General features: G+C 42.0%; 1 protein-coding gene across 1 annotated transcript in view; it reads left to right on the top strand.

Annotated features, from left to right (window-relative positions):
• The first annotated feature begins 383 nt into the window (after window positions 1–383).
• The window catches only part of LOC121955372 (MAM domain-containing glycosylphosphatidylinositol anchor protein 2-like), a 250,182-nt gene continuing 232,388 nt past the window's right edge, over window positions 384–18,177 (top strand). Inside the window, exon 1 of the mRNA XM_042503302.1 lies at window positions 384–456. Within this exon, the coding sequence (XP_042359236.1) occupies window positions 384–456 (73 nt within the window). The remainder of the gene's footprint in view (window positions 457–18,177) is intronic.

Here is an 18,177-nt window from a genome sequence, read left to right as displayed (position 1 = left end):
GCCTCCGTCCGCCTGTAGTCGACAGCATCAGTGTCCCCCCTCGGTTTGGCACCTCGGGGGTCCTCGTTAAAGTACCAGAGGAGCTACCTGGACACGAGGAGACGTTTCTGTCTGCGGTAAGGCCGGGCTTTCTGCAGCCCCCGCGCCTGCCTCCCCGCATCCTCCGCGGCGTCTCTGTGCCGCGAGCGCACCGCGTCCCCCCCCTATCTACATGGCAGCGGACATCAAAACAATCACTACCTGAGTCCTTTTGAGTGAGAGGCCATACATACCTTTACAGCAAAGACTATATTAATCGTGGATCGCTGTGTCTATGCGCCTCACCACCCCGGAAAGGACTTCTTGCCACTGAGCGCTGGATATGCAGAGATTAACGTGAGAGGATGGATCTAATTATCTGTGTTTTGGGGCTGCTGGCGCTGCTCGTGGAGGGCATCCGTTGCCAAGGAGTGTACGGTGAGTGTGTGCAATTTGTGATCATGACCTTGTAAAACAGTGGTCGCTCGTAAATCCCCTTAGACTCTCATAAAAAAGAAAAAAAAAGCATGCAACATCAACTCGTGTCAGGGTGACAAACCAGGTCTGAATGTCATGTTTGAGTGAGAGGCTCCAAATGCTCTCAGCAACCCTGAGGTTATACAGCAAATGTGCAGCCAATCATGCACAGCCCCCCTTTTCTCATCCAATGCATCACTCATGATGGTTGGTGAGCAGGCTAAATTTAGTAGGCTACATTCATATATTATGACACTGGTAGATTTGTCTCAAAGCCTCACAGACTGGTCACCTAGATGCATGCAATTATAATTCAGATGGTCGATGTTGCACATTGGTGTTTTTGAATGTGATCTATCTAGCGGTGGCATTCAGTATGCACAGTCATGAATTATTTTGTGGTGCCCACCTCTTCCTTATGTCTGTCTGAATTTCCCACCCATACACACACATCCACTTAACAACGAGCACACATTTCTGTCTGTGTCTGCTTGTGCAACCAGTGGCACAGATGATGTCTCACATGAATCGTCATTCTCTGAGCAGCAGCAGCACTGTGAAGAAATAATGATTCATGTGCGCCAACATTGGACCACGGAGGAAACCTTGAGGTGTACAGCCCCGACCTGTCGGCGGTGACAGCGGTTCATACCAAAGCAGAGGTTGCACGGGGAGGTCAAGTAGAGAAGTGGGATGTTTCAGGGGCCGTTGCCAAGCACTAAAAAAAAGCTCGGTGTGTGTGTGCAGAGATGATGTAGCAGTGAAAGGTTACTGTGAGCATGACAGGAATAGTCATGGTGCTGCACCTGACCAATGGTGTGCCAGGATTTTTATCTATTCTATTGCTCCACAGGGAGGAGGCGAATAAGATAATAAATCACAGCACATGTCAGGGCAGCTGTTGCATGACTATTCGTATGTGAAAAGTTAATCATATTACCACATTTTCTCCCTCTAGCACCTGTTGCAGAGATTTTTTTTTTAAATGCGTGGTGTAACCTCGAAGATTTCACCAAATCTCGAAGCCCTCATTAGGCAGTGGAAGATTTTGACGTGGGTGTTTGTTGTTTGGAGTTGGTGAATTCCTCCAGTTACGCATTAAAGCCCGAGGGCCTAACCTCTCATCAAACATTGATGTCTCAAGAAATCACTGCCGCTGCTTGATTCAATATCTGTATCTATCAAACCGGCCCTCTCCGACATACACAAATATTCAGGGGGAGACAGGCGTGACGCTAACTATCAAAACCGATCACATGAATGTCAGATCAAAGCTGCGGATTCGTAGTGTGAGCGAGCTGTCTGTGCTACGGCGTGTGTGTGCAGATGAGGACGCAAGCTCATTAGAAGGAATCATATCCCATAATGCTCGATGTGGTGTTGCCATAGAGGTGTGTGTTGACTAGTGGGCTTGTAGCAGCAGCAGCAGAGATGGAGGAATGTGGCAGATGGAGTTGTTTGAGCACTTAACTGTTTGTGCTTGTGTGTTTGCGTGGATGTTGTGCAGCCTGAAAATTCACACTCCCCCTCTTCCTATCACTCCTGTGTTTCACCTTTTCTACTGTAAGGAGTTAGCATTTACATATGTCCTGCTTTCTTGCTGCTGCTGTATATTCTATCACTACCAAAGAAAAAAGGCCTAGATAGACACACACAGATACTCATGTACTCAAACTTTGTTTATTACATGCCTTTATATGGCAAGAAGCCATTGGCTAAGTCCTGTTTATGCTTTTTAGGCACCAAACATGATTGTCTTGTAGCGACCCATCACTGTTTTCTAGTGGGTTTTTAGGCACAAAAAGTGATATTTTTTTGACATCTTTTCCTGCCGGGAAAGAGGCATGAAAAGTATTTTTTTGCAGAGATATTGCTCTGTTTTCTGCTGGGATAGTGGCATGAAAAGCAGTATCTTTTTGCAGCCACATAGCTGTTTTTCATGCCAGAATAGTTGCTAATAAAGTGGTTGTTTATGCAGAGACGTCACTATTTTTCTTGCCAGGATAGTCAAACAAAAAGCGTAGCATTTTACTGAGAGATGGCAAGAAAAACAGTTGTTTTTCACCAAGACATCACTGCATTTCCTGCTAGAATAGTGACATGAGAAATGGCTGTTTTTACTGAGACATCACGGCATTTCCTGCTGGGATAGTGGTTTAAAAAGTGTTTTTTTTTCTTAGACATCACTGTGATTTGTGCTGGGACAGTGGCATGAAAAGTAGTTGTTTTTTGCTGAGACTTTGCCTCATTTTCTGCTAGGATAGTGGCACTAAAAGCAATGAAAATCAGCTGTTTTCTATAGAGACATAGCTATGTTTTGTGCCCTAATAGTGGCACTAAACAGCTGTTTTTGTAACAAAACATCATTGCTTTTCCTGCCAGAAAAATGGTAGAAAAAGCAGTTGTTTTTTACAGAGACATCACAGTCTCTCCTGAAGGAATTATGCCCTCTAAACCTAGTATTTTTTTTTAGCTAAAACATGATCTTTTCCCAACAAAACATTGTTTTTGTGCCTAAACCTAACCACAGCATGGTTGAAACGTATCCCCTACATAGTGATGTGCATAACGACCGTGTCCATGGTTTGCAGTAATGTATAATGCCATCATTTTGTCTGGTGATTGAGCTGCTAAAGCGGACTGCACGTCTCCAGGGAGGTGGTCTGAATGAAAATTCATTGCCCAGGTTCAAAAGTCAGCATTTATTATTGATGGTGGCAAAACATTAGCATGCATGTTGTGTTGCCTCCCATTGTACTCGCTGAAGGTTTTGACACATGAAGGAGGGGAGGGTGGGTCGGTGAAATGGAGTATTGTGCACCACAGGTGAAAGGCAGCGGGTGTGTGACTGAATAAAATGAGGGCTGTGAGAGGATAACACATAATGGTGCCAGTAACTTTGAAGTGGTAGAGTTTCACAACAGGTTTTTATAGAGGGCACGGCCTGAATTCAACGCTCCGGTCATATCTTTGAAATCGAGGTATCATATGGTGCTGGATGGTCTATTTTCCACAGTTAAATCTGTTTCAATAATAGCTATTCATACATATATATTTCTTACCGCTCGATTCCATCTCTTTTTTGTTGCGTTCAAAGCCTCGGCTATCACTTTCCTGCCCAGATTTCCAAATTGACCCAAGAGCAGATGAATGGGAACGTTTGCGAAAAAGGGGACGTTAGACGATTACTCTTTATCCCCGAGCGTCGGCGTACGTCATCGCCGCGGACTAAATGGCGGAATCATGATGTAGTAATGAAGAAATCACATACTAGTGCGTTAAGTGGTGCTGCCAGAGTCATTAAAGAGGATTGATGAAGGCTAGTCATCCCTCCATGACTCCAGGCCACAGAGGGAAAACGAGAGACACCACTAAAGTACAACATCTGCTCCACTCTTTCTCCTCTTTTTCTCCCTCCCTCGTCCTTCCTGTGGAGTGTCTCTCTGTTCTCATCACTTTCACCACACACACACACACACACACACACACACACACACACACACACACACACACACACACACACACACACACACACCACCAGGAGATTGCTCTATTATCTCGACCTCTGCTCCTCTCTGCGTTGCTCTCCGGAGCTCCAAAAGGCCAGCAGCTGCTCTTCTGGATGTACCTACAAACCTGCCAAACATTCACAACTGGCAAATTATCTCAAATGTTGCTGCCTTCGATAATAATATCAAACGCCTACAATGGAACATGACACTTATGATAGCATGGAAATGTTTTTTTTTTTCTGCTTGTTACTTTATCCGGAGATGTACCGCCTTCAGTATGTTCCCTTTGCATCAAAGACAGACGACGACAACCTCCATGGGATGTGCAGATGCTCCTGATCTCGTTTCGTGTTATGTTACTAAAGAGAAAAAAGTTACTGCCTTTTCTCCCATCCCACTTCTCTCTCTCTCTCCATCTCTCTCTCTCTGTCTCTCGCTCGCTCTCGTTTGCATTGAAGTCCAAGCAATTGCTGGGGTTTCTTTTCATGAGCCCCGGTTCAGTCGCTTTGGCTTCTAAGCTATGCAAATGCATTCTGCCAGTGAAACTAAAGCCGTCTTTGTTGGTTCTCAGAGGCCTCCTCCACAGAGTCCTTCATCATTCCCTTGGATCGGGACCCTCACATTTCCCACCGTAATGAGACCACGGATAACTCTATCTCTTCTCCTCCCTCCCACTCTCAGTCCCTACCTCCCTGCCTGTCTCTCTCCTCCGCCTGTCTCTCTCCCTCCATTTCTGCCCTCTGGGGAACAGCGGAGGGACGTCTACAGTATGCGCGCTTCAATCAGAGGCAAATGAGGATATACAGCTGGGTACGGCACAGGGGAAGTAATTCGTTGCAGTAGGAGAGAAGAAGGCGCTTCAGATAGCACCAACTTAATCATACCGAATGTCAGTTCTCTTTGGACCGAGTCCTCCGAGACTGGCACTGAATATACACTGCAGAGACGATGTTTTAACTGAAAGTCTGAGGCTCTCCTGCTGTGCTCAGTATTCACCGGATATCTGTCACAGTTTTACATTCACGCTACGATACAATCCAGTGATCGATGTTTTTCCAGTGAGGTGTAATCCCGTCAGTTCTATCAATCCATGCATTATAAAAGAGTGAAATAATGAATGTATGTGTGTGTGGGCAGTCTAAGGCAGCGTCCTCATGTAGGATCCTCTTGGCCTGAGTGTGAACGCTCATTCTGAGCCCCCAATAGTTGGCCTGGTGTATCTGGTACCTATTTCTCGACTTTGAAAGGGGAGAAAAGGTGGTTATCTGGGTATTAGGGAGCTTCAAATGAGTCTCCTAGGCTGTTTTTCTGTTGTGACTAAAGTGCTGCAGGAATGAGTCCTCAAACTCAGAAGTTAGTTTTTGTACTTGTGGTTCCTTTGTCTTGAAGTCATTGTTTTTTTTGGGTGGGCTTTTGGTTCGATGCCTGAAAATAAGGTCTGTGGTTAACACAAGCTTGTGAGACTTTCACACTTTGCTCTACGAGATAAAATACGTCAGAAAATACTCAAATCCTGAATTCTAAAGCTTTAGGGGCTGTTTACACAGTAACGGTTCTTGCATGAAAGTTAAACTTCTGTTGGCCTTTCTTTCACACGACAACAGCGTTTGTGGGCCTGAAAACGCAAACTTTTGAAACCGAGTTCCATGTAAACTGGCAATATGCAGATCCTGTGAGAATGGTGACAGGGATGGTGAGGTTACTCCAACTTTCCAGGTTGGAAATCAGACATCAGTTGAAATTTCTGACTGGGAACTCAGAAATTCAGACCTCCCAGTGTAAATGGAACGCACCATTTGGGATGAACCTGGAGGGAACAGCTGTTTATCAGTGTGGTGGATTCTGGGAACTAGATGTTAAATTCACTCACATTTCAAATTATAGGGGTACTGCACCAATATAGTATAGGTCTTTTTTTTTAAAATGGTCAAATTTGAGGCAGCAGAGGCCAGGCTACCCTGACTTTTAGTCCTTGGTTTTGGTCAAGATCAAGCTAACACTGGTTCTTACATTTCCCACAATGCAAGACAGCATCATTTTATGTAACCATATATACATATCCATCCATCCATCCATATTAGGCCATTATGTTGAACAAGTTATACGTAACAGTGAAACAATAAACTTAATTGGCAAAAATTACATCAGCGCAGAAACAGTCGACTTCAATGGGAATTTGATCACTCTAAATTACTCTGAGCATAGATTTGTGATATAATTGACTGACCGATATACATAAATCGGGCTTTACAGTGATGTGCCCCTTTAATTTGATCTCTGTGACTTCCTGTTCAGCTGTGAAGCCAATAGATCATGTTTCCCATGTTTATGGGAGGTGTGTGTCCCTGTTGCCGTGGGGACACACTCCACTGGAGGGATGCCACTTTCAGTTTTGCCCTCTGTCTGCCCCCTTTAACTACTTTGGAAGATGTAGCTGTGTATAGTTTGGCAGTGGACAAAATGGAAAATGGAGCTGTAAGCTTTATGGTTGTAGCAGCGTTTTAACAGCATTGACAACTACTGCAATGTCCTCTGCACAGAAAATAAGCAATTTCATTCCCGTTTTCTTTCAAAGCAGAGATAGAGGCGTGCACGGCTGTGATAAATGGAATATATTTTTCTTGATGATTTGTGTTCAAAACTAGAAAAAAAAGTATACTGTAGCTTTAGCTACTTTGCACACATCATGAACAGCTGTAATACTTTCTTCCTTCCACTGTGAGGATTTGGATGAGTTCATGAACACAATTTACCTCTGGATCATTCAAGGCCAAATCCCCATCGCGGACCAAAGAAGCTTATTGTAACCTGGCTGGCTGCTTCAACTGTTAAGCCCACATCCCCAAACCCTGAGCTACTTGTCCCGCTCTATACAGTGCGGAGGACAGAAAGCTGCTGCTAATGATCTTGTAGGCATTCATTCATTAAGTCCTGTCCCGGTGTATGACTACACCAGCCTTACGCCCCTGTTTATTTAGATTCAAAAGTAATTCTGTGCTTTAAATTAAGTCTTGTGCGACCTCTCACCTGCGCTGAACCAGAACTGATATTTTTCTCTTCGATGCCTGACATTCTGATGAAGTGGCCATTCATCATCTAGATCATTAAAAACAAGATTTAAATCTTAAATGTCAACCTTGGTCCTGCTGATATTGCCTTTTACAGCAGCAAGGCTTTTTATCTGTGGTGATTTCATTTCTTATAATAGTGTTCATTTCCGCGTGCTGACAGACATGTGAACCAACTCCAATAAATTAAAGCAACAATTTCTTGCTTTAAGAAGCAAAACTGGTCAACAGTGGTGATGCAGTTGCAGTATGACTCATGGCGGATGTAGATCTTTGGGATAAGACCACCAGTGGCAGTGCATTGTGATTTCTACACATATTATTATAGTGTCTGTCGTCATTTTAATAAGAAAATGGGAAAATTATACTTTCGAAGCAACAATAGCCACCAAAACAGCTTATTTTCCTTCTGAATATGACGGGCTGGCTACATTGGTCAAGTCTGACTATCATAAAGACTATTGTCATGCTTTAAAGATAAAAAGTCAGTGACAAGGGTGTCCTGTTGGCGTAGGGGTTTAGACAACACCACTAACTACATTTTCATGCACAAAATATTCTGTTTTTGCCATTATTGTGAAAAAGACAATATGCCTACTAAGCCATGGAAACGTCTAATGTAAATGAATAAACTGCCAATATTTCTGTTTACATGCAGCCATGCATACTCCAATTAACATGCCCTAAAATGTCGTTCATCACGTCAAAATTTTGAAAAGTGGAACATTAGACAAACTTGCGCCATTTTGCTTCTTTGCATCAAATAGACTTGTTGGACCCTGTGAACAAAACATCTCTCTTTCATTTCTTCAACTATATTATTAAAGAGGTTGATGTTAAGAAATTTACACAAATCCATAAACCTGTTGATATCTATGTCTTTTATTTCCTTCATGATGTTTAAAAGGAGATTTCTTTCTCCTTACAACCTGAAATTTAGGGTTTCCTTTTGGGAGACCAACTCTACCGCAAAGCCCTGTAAATTTTTGAGCTAGTTTGTTTGCATACAATGCACTCATGACTAAACACAGAGCCGACTGTTAACGGTTGAGACTGTGTCTGAAAAAATAGATGATCGGATGCATATTCCTAATGCGCTGTAGACACGTCCAAAGAATGCTTGGAAACTGGATTAATGCCAATCAGAAAATGTTACATTAGGAAAAAGGCCTAACTGGGAATACCCAAACTAAATATGCTGTTTACATGACCTGTATCAAATTCAAAATATTGTCATTTTTGGAATAATAGAGGAATATGAGTGTGCATGTTTAATATAGTCAATCTTTTAAGTTCTGCTAGGGACCTTTCATCCCATATATCTCCCCCTCTTCATCACTTCTGTCTGTTCTATACTGCATACTAACCTAATGCCACAACATAAGCATATCAGCATGTATTTATTGTTTGGGGGGTTACATCCACTGGGAGTTTATTGCTAATCTGGAATCCAGACCTGCATGACACTATGTAGAGAACACTGGCTCTTATTTTTCAAATCAGTGTGTGGTTACTGACTTTGGTTTCCTTAATAACAGGCCAAGCAGTGCAGCTGTCTAGTTGAATCAATAATAATGCATTATATTTTAAAAAGAAATGTTGAATAATGAAGCCTCGTCCTCCCACTAAGGTGTTTTCATGTATGAGACCCCTACCCCTAAAAGCCTGACATCTCCCTCAACCTTTAGTTGATTCTGTTGTATCTGTTTCATGATCTTCGGTGGTGCAAAGAGTTTGGTGAAATTATGTAATTCCCAGCATAGCTCCGCCCAGTGCACCTGGCGAGGTCTAATCAGTCGCAGTAATTGGAAACACCTGTGTGAGTGTGCAGAGCCTTTAATTTGCAAACTTGCTACAGCTGTCAGATAAATGTAGTGGAGTAACAAGCACAATATTTCCCTGTAAAATTTCTTCTCTGTATATCCAGCCGACCACAGGGTGAGTAACTTATATACAATCAGTCATTTTGGGGGTGGAAGTATTCCTTTAAGTACTCTGATTAAATGTATTATGTGTGGTTGACCAAAACACAAAACCAACTAGGAGAAAAACCTCCATTAAAAGAAAGATTTAGACTATCATAAAATGAAACACCTTTTTTCAGCGTGACCACATGTCTGATCAGTGTAAATTTTGTAGCATGGATATTTGGGGAGATTGCAGATCTTTGCACCCTTGTGGTTGCTGCAAGACTTACAGTTTCTGAGACAAAACAATTAGAATTGTAATTAAAACAAACGAGTTTAAACCCTATAGGCTTAAGCATGATCCCCTCATATGAGCCAGAGCTCTGCTTTGTGTTCCAGTTTTACATTTTCTGCTCAATTTCTAACCAATAACTCCGACTTCAGTCGTCCATTCATTAGTGTCTCATCATATACCCGCTGTGCAGCTAAAATGCCACTTACTGGATGTTTTTTGGTTTATCCCACTGTCTCATGACACTCCATTTCTTCTAACAAACATTCATGCTTTTATTATACCGTCATGCCTTTTACATGCATTACAGTTTGGCCGCTTCGTAAACACTGCATGTGAATGGATAGACAAGACGGTATGCAGGGAGCGAGGCATGCAGCTGTGCATGCTGCATGCTGATAAGAGCAGACCAAAATCCCTCTAGCTAGGTTTATAATTTGTGCACAAAGAAAAGAAGCAGGTATGCTTTAAGAGAGGCTGCGAGAGACTTTTGTCCTTTTACCTGGTTTACAGCTAATTTAATGACATGTTAATTAATGTAAGACTTAACTGTGTATTAAAATTCATTTTGTAAATTGATTATTCATAAGGTCTTAAATCATGGCATAAACTTGATCATTTATTAATATCAAGCTCGTCTTATATAATCCAGTAATGCATGCATTAGATCTTGATGAGTCATGCATCAGTTTTGCGTTTAAAAACATCAATTGTGTACCCTCATAAAGTGCTACAGATTTTTCTTAATGAACAGCCGGATTAGCTGTGAAGATAGATCCTTTTAAGTGTCTGCCGTGTGTTTCCGTATCTAGAGTTATCATTTCCATGATTGGCATCACTTCAAATCACAGAGAATTATACATTCTAGCCAGCTTCAAAGTGACGCAAATGATGAAAGGGGGCTCATTGAATATGAATGTCTCCTCCTGTCTTCCCTTACACATTTCAGTCAATTGAATTGTCTTTGTTAAACCAAACTGGCAGGACCCACATTTACACACATAAAGTACAAATCAGTCAGCATTCCCAATAGGTAGCTGACAAGAGCAACAGGGCGCCTTTTTAGCGGCGGTGGCGGCGGCGGAGGAAATAAAGCAAAAAACGAAGCCAGAAGAGGATTGGAACGTTTGGCACCCACAAGAGGCTAATGCCAACCTTCAACTATGTCACTTCAGCCCACACAGGCATCCTAAGTGCTGCTCCTGTGAAGTGATGTCTGTTGTCATGGTGACAGTATGTGAGCCTGGCATTGCACGTCCTCTGACTTTCCCGTTGCCTCCCTCGCTCGCTCCTCCCCTCCCTCTCCCTCCTCTCGCTGCCTACCCACTCGCTCATTCTCTCCTTCCCCTCACATGCCAGGAAATCAATCGCTGAAACAAATGTGAAGTGATTGCAGAAACGAAAGCTCCTCGCAGCAGCCTTACAATTGTGCACGAGAGCAGATGAGATTGCCATGAAGGGAGGGGTGGGCGCATGAAGGTTCGGAGGTGGGTGGGTGGGGGGGTTGGATGAATGTGTCTCTTCAAAAATCACCACCATTTCATTGCTATGAGGCGACTGCAGGAAGGGGCCTACTTATCTTTGCAGCGAATAATGCTTAAGCCTCTCTGACAAGCAGGAACAGTGGCGAAGTAAATGTGTTGACAATGACGCCCTCAGTAGTCTCAAGCTCCAAACCAATGCCAGACAGCAGGGGAGCCACACACGCACCCCTGGATAAGACTACCATCATATCAATACCGCCCCTCCCCGCCCACGCACCAATGCAACTAAAAAAAACACACATCATGTATTTTTCCCTCCTTCTCTCAAATCCAGTCATTCCCCTGCTGGCAAAAGGAAACTGAGACTGTTGAGTTGTGGCTCTGCAGAGGCACTGTGAAATTTCAACACAGATGAACATGCAGTTTCTGTGTGTGTGTGTGTGTGTGTGTGTGTGTGTGTGTGTGTGAGCATGTGTACTCATTTTCTGCGTGCGTGTGTGCTTTTTCATCTATCTAGGGCAACACTTTGCTGAGATATTAAATTAGGGATGTGATTTATCACCACGTTCACACATCAGCCCTTCCGAGCATCATGGATGCCTCAAAGTGCCCGTGAACATGTGATGCAGTCATTACGTGCACTTTTACACTCATTACCCTTTTTAAAGGGTTATCTAACTGTCTGCTGAGCCTGCTTTATGTGTCCATGCCGGCATTAGCTGTGGCTAGAGGCATTATCCCTCACTGTATGTCTTGTATGGTTGTCTGTCCGTCCATCCGTCCCATTCTTGTAAATGTGATACCTTGAGGGAATTTCTTCAAATTTGGCACAAACCTTCATTTGGACTCAATGATAAACTGATAAGATTTTAGCTGTCAAAGGTCACTATGACCTTGCGTCCAACTTATTCTTGTGAACGCGATAACATTTTGGTTGTCAAAGGTCACTGTCACAATTTGGCACAAACATCAATTTGGACTCAAGACTGATAACATTTTGGTGGTCAAAGGTCAAAAGTTACTGTGACCTTGCATCTGTGATATTCTCTTGATTGCATTACTAAAACAAGCCTTGAGGGAATTTCCTCAAATTTGGCGCAAACATCCACTTGGACTCAAGTATGAACTGAGTAGAATTTGGTGGTCAAAAGTCAAGGTTGCTGTGTCCTTGCATCTGTCTTACTCTTGTGAATGCAATATCTCAAGGAACCCTTGATGTCATTTCTTGGAATTCAGCACAAACATCCACCTGGGCCCAGCAATAAAATTAATTAGAACTTGGTGGTTAAAGGTCAAGGTTACCGTGATTTATGTACATCTCGTTTTTATGAACACAGTATCTCAAGAAGGCCTTGAGAGATTTTCCGTAAATTTGGCACAAACATGCACGTAAACTCAAGAATGAACTGATTGAAATTTGGTGGTCAAAGGTCAAAGTTCCCGTGACCTCATGGAATATGTTTCACTGTGACATCATAATGTTCTGCACAAACATTTCTCTGGCGATAATTAAACATCATATCTCAGGAGCAGAAGGGGAGACACTTGGCCAGATGCTGGATTGGTGACACTAATCTTGGGTGGCCATCTTGAAACCGTGCTGATTAGATAGATCCTCTGTGCTGCGGGGGGGAAGATGTGTATGAAGCATCCATGTTTTCACAGACATGGATTCAAACTGTGTGTGTAACTTGACTGGTTCATGGAGGCATACAACTGGGAGGCGGTAATTCTAGTTTTTGTATTATTTGGCTTTCTGTGTATCCCTCAATAGTCTCTTAAAACCTCATTCTTCTAACAGGAATTCACAATGTAACAGCTAATCTCTTTAGCGTCATGCTCTCTTCATCTCTCCGCCAGACACAGTATATCCCAAAGGCTGTTACACCCATGGGGATAACCTCAAGCCGTGTGCTGTCAGTTAATGGCTTCCTATGGCAAAGCAAGCAGAGTTATGTGGAGTAGGCAAAGCATTTCTCCGCTGAGATTTCACTAAGTGGAGAAAGAAATCTCAGGGCGAGATTTAATGCAGATGTTGGCGTTCTCGCCCAGTTCTGATTGTCTGCGTTCTCCTTTCTTGTCTTTATTCAGGCTACTGCAGAAAAGGCTTTGTGGTTCACAGTACCAGCAGTTATATTTGTACACTGTAAGTGTATAGGAATGACTTTTTAGAAATAGCCACAATGAAAAAGCTACTTAGCAGTGTTGCCCTGAGTGTCCTCAAGGGTGCATCCTCTTCAATCTTTGGCCTTCAGTTATTAGCAATCCAATCTGACCCATGACCCTGTCTATATGTGTCCTCACAGCATGCTTCCCTTTGGAGAATGTCTTCCTCGCCACAAACAGCGCAGGAATCATCCCACGCTTTTTCGCCTTCAATGAAATTCTCACTTGATTCGGTTCTCTCTCCCCTGGCCTCAACAAAGGCTTGCGTCAACCATTTATGATATAGATTTGTTTTGCTTCAAGCCAGTCAGTCTTATTATAATGTTTTTATTATAACAGGCAAATCAAATTTGTGACATATGTGCCGCAATATGAGCTTTACCAAATCAAGAGATAATAACATAGGTCGAATTACTGATTAATTCTGAATTTGCTGTTGCATAGGGAAATTTTATTATATGCAGCATTGCTCTGGAAAGAAATCTGATGCTTTTCATGTCTTGCCAGACTGTGTGTGGTGCAGTGAGTTAATGCATGTTTTAAGGCCATTCATGTGAGAGTTATGACCAGGAGGAGATCCAAAGTGACCACAAAGAGATGCAAAGGAATAGAAAAAAACCACAAAATGACAAAAAAGACACAAAATAATCTAAAAGAAACACAAAACAACTTTGAAGAGACACAAAATGGCTGCAAAGAGATGTAAAACAAAAAAAAGATGCATTTTGATTACAAAGTGATGTGAAACAACGACACACAACGATGCTAAAGAACTGTGAAGTGCATCTGTCTTATTCCTATGTAGGAGGGATGTGTGTGTCTGTGTGGTGTGTACCCATAGAACCCATTTTCATATCCTAAATAAAAAGTTAAAAACAGAAATATTCTTACACCTATTTTCCTTAATAAACAGAGAAATACAACCACACATGTTGGAAACTTTTTCTTGGTCATGGAAGACTGGTGAGGCTCAATTGCATCGTTAGTTAATCATAAAACACACTTCATTCAAACTTGACAAACACAAAATAAAATTCACCCACACCGTCTTGGTTACTCTTGCTAGTAATCTCGTTAGTAAGTCCACTGCTCCAACAATAACCAGCTCGAGTTTGGTCGAAATAAATCCTTAATTTAGCAAGTCAGATATAAAAAACATGCCGTTATTCCTGATGGTCTCTCTGCCATTGCTGGCCGGCAGTTGTTTACAGTCTTGTAACTTTGCCCTCCACTACAAGGTGTCGCAGTGTCTTTTAGCTTAGCTGCCTGGTCTAGTAGAGAGTGGAGATGGAGCTCTGGTGGTGCGTGCTGTGCACTACATACAGTTAGTTTAATAGAAAGAGGAGCACCTGTATTTGTGACAGTATTGAAAAGCATACCTTCGAGATTTCTAAATATCCTGGAATACCGTAATACTGCGATACAGCCCAAGCCTAATGTCAGCCTGCAGTTATTTTCACCGGGGGGGCAGTGGTGGCCTTAGATTGAGGCACATCTGGTTTTTGGTCTTGAAGAACAAAAAAACTCTCATGCATATACATGTGCATACAGAGAGACACACATTTGGCTGTCCTTTTTTTACTCGTCTTTCATGTCACTTAGATGTATTTCATCTGAAGATGAGTGAAGCCTGAAGCAGGCCTCCTCAAATGCCACATTCACAGCTTGAGATGGTCTCCTAGCCCTTTTCATTATTTTTGCTTCTCCCCATTCCCTTCTGTTTTGTGTCCATGTGCCCTTACGTTGCCTTTTTTCTTTGCACGCAATATTATCCGTCCTTCCGTTCTGGGTATGTACCAAACGCCTCAAAGAGTGGCATCATCTCTGAGCAGTTAAGACATCTTGACAACAAGGAATGGGCTGGCTCTGCCTCTCCAGTGACCCTTCATGGGCGTGATTACCTTGAGAAGTTGCTAAAATATATGTTTGAGCAGAGTTTATATCCGTTCGCTCTTGGGTTGTAATCAAAGGTCTCTGTGCTAAGCAGAAAAGCTTTCCTGAACAGCAACTTTTTTCTGGAGCTTAGAGCCAGACTCGCCATGGCTTTTATTCTCCGAGCTTAATTAGGGGTAAGGTTGATTGTGTGAAATTGCAGGTCAATAGTCGATCTATAGTTGATTGTTTGGGGACTGCTGTGCTGGTCCTTTGGATCTTAAGAAGAACTTCAGGATTTACTCGCTTATTTTGCTTCTGCATGTTAGAGCTGTTTTCTCGCTCAAACTCAAACATGAAAGAAGAAAAAGAAAAATTATATGTAGCTTTCCGAATGATTTTGAACAAAGTGAGTAAAACTTTAACCCTCTGAGACCAGAGCTTTTCTTTGGTATGCACTTTTAATGGATCCTAGCTATTTTTGATTTGTAGGACCTGAAAAGTAAAAAAAAAAAAAATAATTCTTTGAACAGTAAGTAGTTTTTGATATATGAGGACAATGGCTTTATTTTTAATAGCCATAAGTTTGTAGTAAGGTATAAAACTTTTTACTTCAAAGTCTGAACATTGTTGTACAAAAACAGAATTGCAGGCAGTGCAACCTTGGTTTAATGTTTTATAACTCTATAGGTTAGGGATCACCGATTAAATTTAAAGCTGATCTAAACTGTTCATTTCAGTGCAACATACCTAAAAGCCTGGTGATTCATTCATTCATGTATGAATTTTCTTTGCTCCATACTCCATTCTAAGAATATCCATTTTGTCTGTAGGAACAGTTTGTCACACCTGATCGCCTTTGTGAAATGCTGCAATAGTAAAATAATGAAGCCCAAATGTCCCTAATTGGGTATCTCCTAATTAACAACATCTTAGCTTGCGTCTATTACTAAAATTTGTCAAATTTGAATGCCATATCAAACTAGGAATGTTATTAAGTAACATAAAAAATACATTTTGATCTAGCCTTTGTACCTTGTTCACTTTTCTACTAGTAGCAGCTGCAGACTGACTTGGCAGAGATTGAAATACTGCTGCTTTTGCAGAGTTTTTGGCGTAAAATCTTGACACCAAAAGCATGATACACCTCTGGACGTCATAACCTGAGAATGGGTCCAGACAGAACAGTTTGTGGTGTTAATATATGCTACCAGACGGCATCTGCTACAGCGGCATGATACGCAGATGGCGTCACATGAGGACTCAGTTGGACAGAACCTGTGGCGTCTGCATGATATGCCACTGGATGGCATCAGGTTGAAAAGCTGCCAGTAACAACGTAATTTAAGGAGCACAAAGGCCGGCGCTATGGGGCGGTGGAGAAGGTGGTGAATGCATCCAACAAACCCCAGACTTAGACCGGACCACGTTCTCTGAGATCCAAAGTTAAGCAAAAGTTTTGATCGAACTTCATTTGAATACCCACCTTAAAGTTTGCATTTGTTATATCGTGGGTGTATTTATCAAATGTAGAGTCATTTCCTCTCTGGCATCAGTGATTTACAAATACACAGATATCAGAGATTTATCATCTTCAATAAAAATAAAAATAAGTGGCGCTCCGGGCCATTTCATCACGTTATTAAAAGAAATGACAAATCTTGTATAATTAAAAACGTATCACAAAATCGATTTCATAGTAACGTCTGGTGAAGTATGATTTCCCATCGGCCTTGGGGCTCCTGTATTAAGGAAAGAGGAAATATTAAAGTTATTAACCTGTGTAGGTAGAAGTTTAAAAAAAAAAAAAGTTTGAATGCATTAATTCCAGGATGTTGTGTTTTAAATGAGTTTGGTTCGGTCGGAGTATGTGTTTGGTATGCTGATGTGGGACCGCGTAGTTATTAAAGTTTGTTGATGGGGATATTAAACAGCTAGAAATCCCAGCTTTTGCCACAGAACAGAGGACTTCAAAAACAGCTTTGAAATGCACCAATAAACCTCGACATATTAGTGGATCGGCAGGTCCTCTCGGCTCATCAGAAGAGCCCATGCAAATCCAGTAATAGCTTCTCTGAATGCATTAATAATGCTCTCCAAAGAGGTGGAACCTGGTGGTTTTTCCATATTGCTATCCATATTTAAATCATAAGCCACATATCAACACATGCTTATAATATTCATGAGTTCTGTTGCAGCAGATCCAGCAGAAGCAGAATAGTGAAATCTGGCTGCGTCCCCTCTGCGGCGTGAGCCTCCTGCATTCGGTGTCTTACGTGTTGGTGTTTGCGTGGGCGCCCCGCGTGCACGTGCGCGAATATGTGTGTCTGTCTGCGTGTGCATTCCCCCGTGGATTTCTGTGATGCTACCGTGGTAATTGGATGTGTGGCGCCCACCAAAAATCCCCTTTAGCCCTGGGCAAGCGCTCTTTCAATCCCAGCATGCCTCTGTGGAAAGCACAACCCAAAGTAAGGCTTATTCTTTCAACTGGCAAACATCAAATGGTCCCCCTGTTCTCTCTATCACAGCCTCCGTCTCTCTGCTCTGCTGTAGCATCAGAGGAAAGCCCATTAACATGTAGTGACATGACCGTACACATGCATGGCAGTCACAGGGAAACATACAGCTGAGGAAACACACCACAATATTCCCCGATAAGAGGTGTTGATTTTCTGTGATGATTATTTTAGGAGAATTGGATTGATCTCTCGTAGAGCTGATACAGCTCTGGGGCAGGTGTTTAAAAGAATCAAGAGTGTTAAATTAACCCTGATAAGTGGACATAGACCTCAAATCTGGCATAGTGTTGAGTTCTTGTCTTAATGACAAGACAGCTACAGCAAACTTTCATCATGAAAAAAATGGCTGCAAGCTGACACAACAACATTAGCATGTAAATAAGCAGGAGAATCAGCAATTAACTGATTTGTACAGTGTCACATTATCATACTAAATATCCATTTAGAGATGAGCTGCTGTGGTTGTGAAGATAGATGAATAATGGTGACATGACGTTAAGTTTTAATACTTGCTGTTTTCCAGGGCCGCGACGACAATTATTTTCATTATCTATAGACTGAATCACTGGCAGTTAATTTCAATTGTGCAGATGTGTGAAACTGAAAAACATTTCTGTTGTCATATTTAGCACTAAATGTAACATTTTAAAATATATAGTTACTGGGCTTGTGTAGTCTTAAAAAAACGGAAACTTCATGGAATTTCCAAATAGGAATGGCTGGAAATTTTTTGGAAAGCAAAATATACCCTGAAAGTTTCAGTAAAGTCATTGAATTTTGTTTCACAAACATGTATAACAACACATAATGTGTTCAAGGACCATCAGAAATGTAAAAATACAAAAAAATATATAGTTTCTGG

Source organism: Plectropomus leopardus, chromosome 16 (genome assembly GCF_008729295.1).
Source record: "Plectropomus leopardus isolate mb chromosome 16, YSFRI_Pleo_2.0, whole genome shotgun sequence".
Taxonomy (NCBI): Eukaryota; Metazoa; Chordata; class Actinopteri; order Perciformes; family Serranidae; genus Plectropomus; species Plectropomus leopardus.
This window is presented reverse-complemented; position numbering and strand designations above follow the sequence as displayed.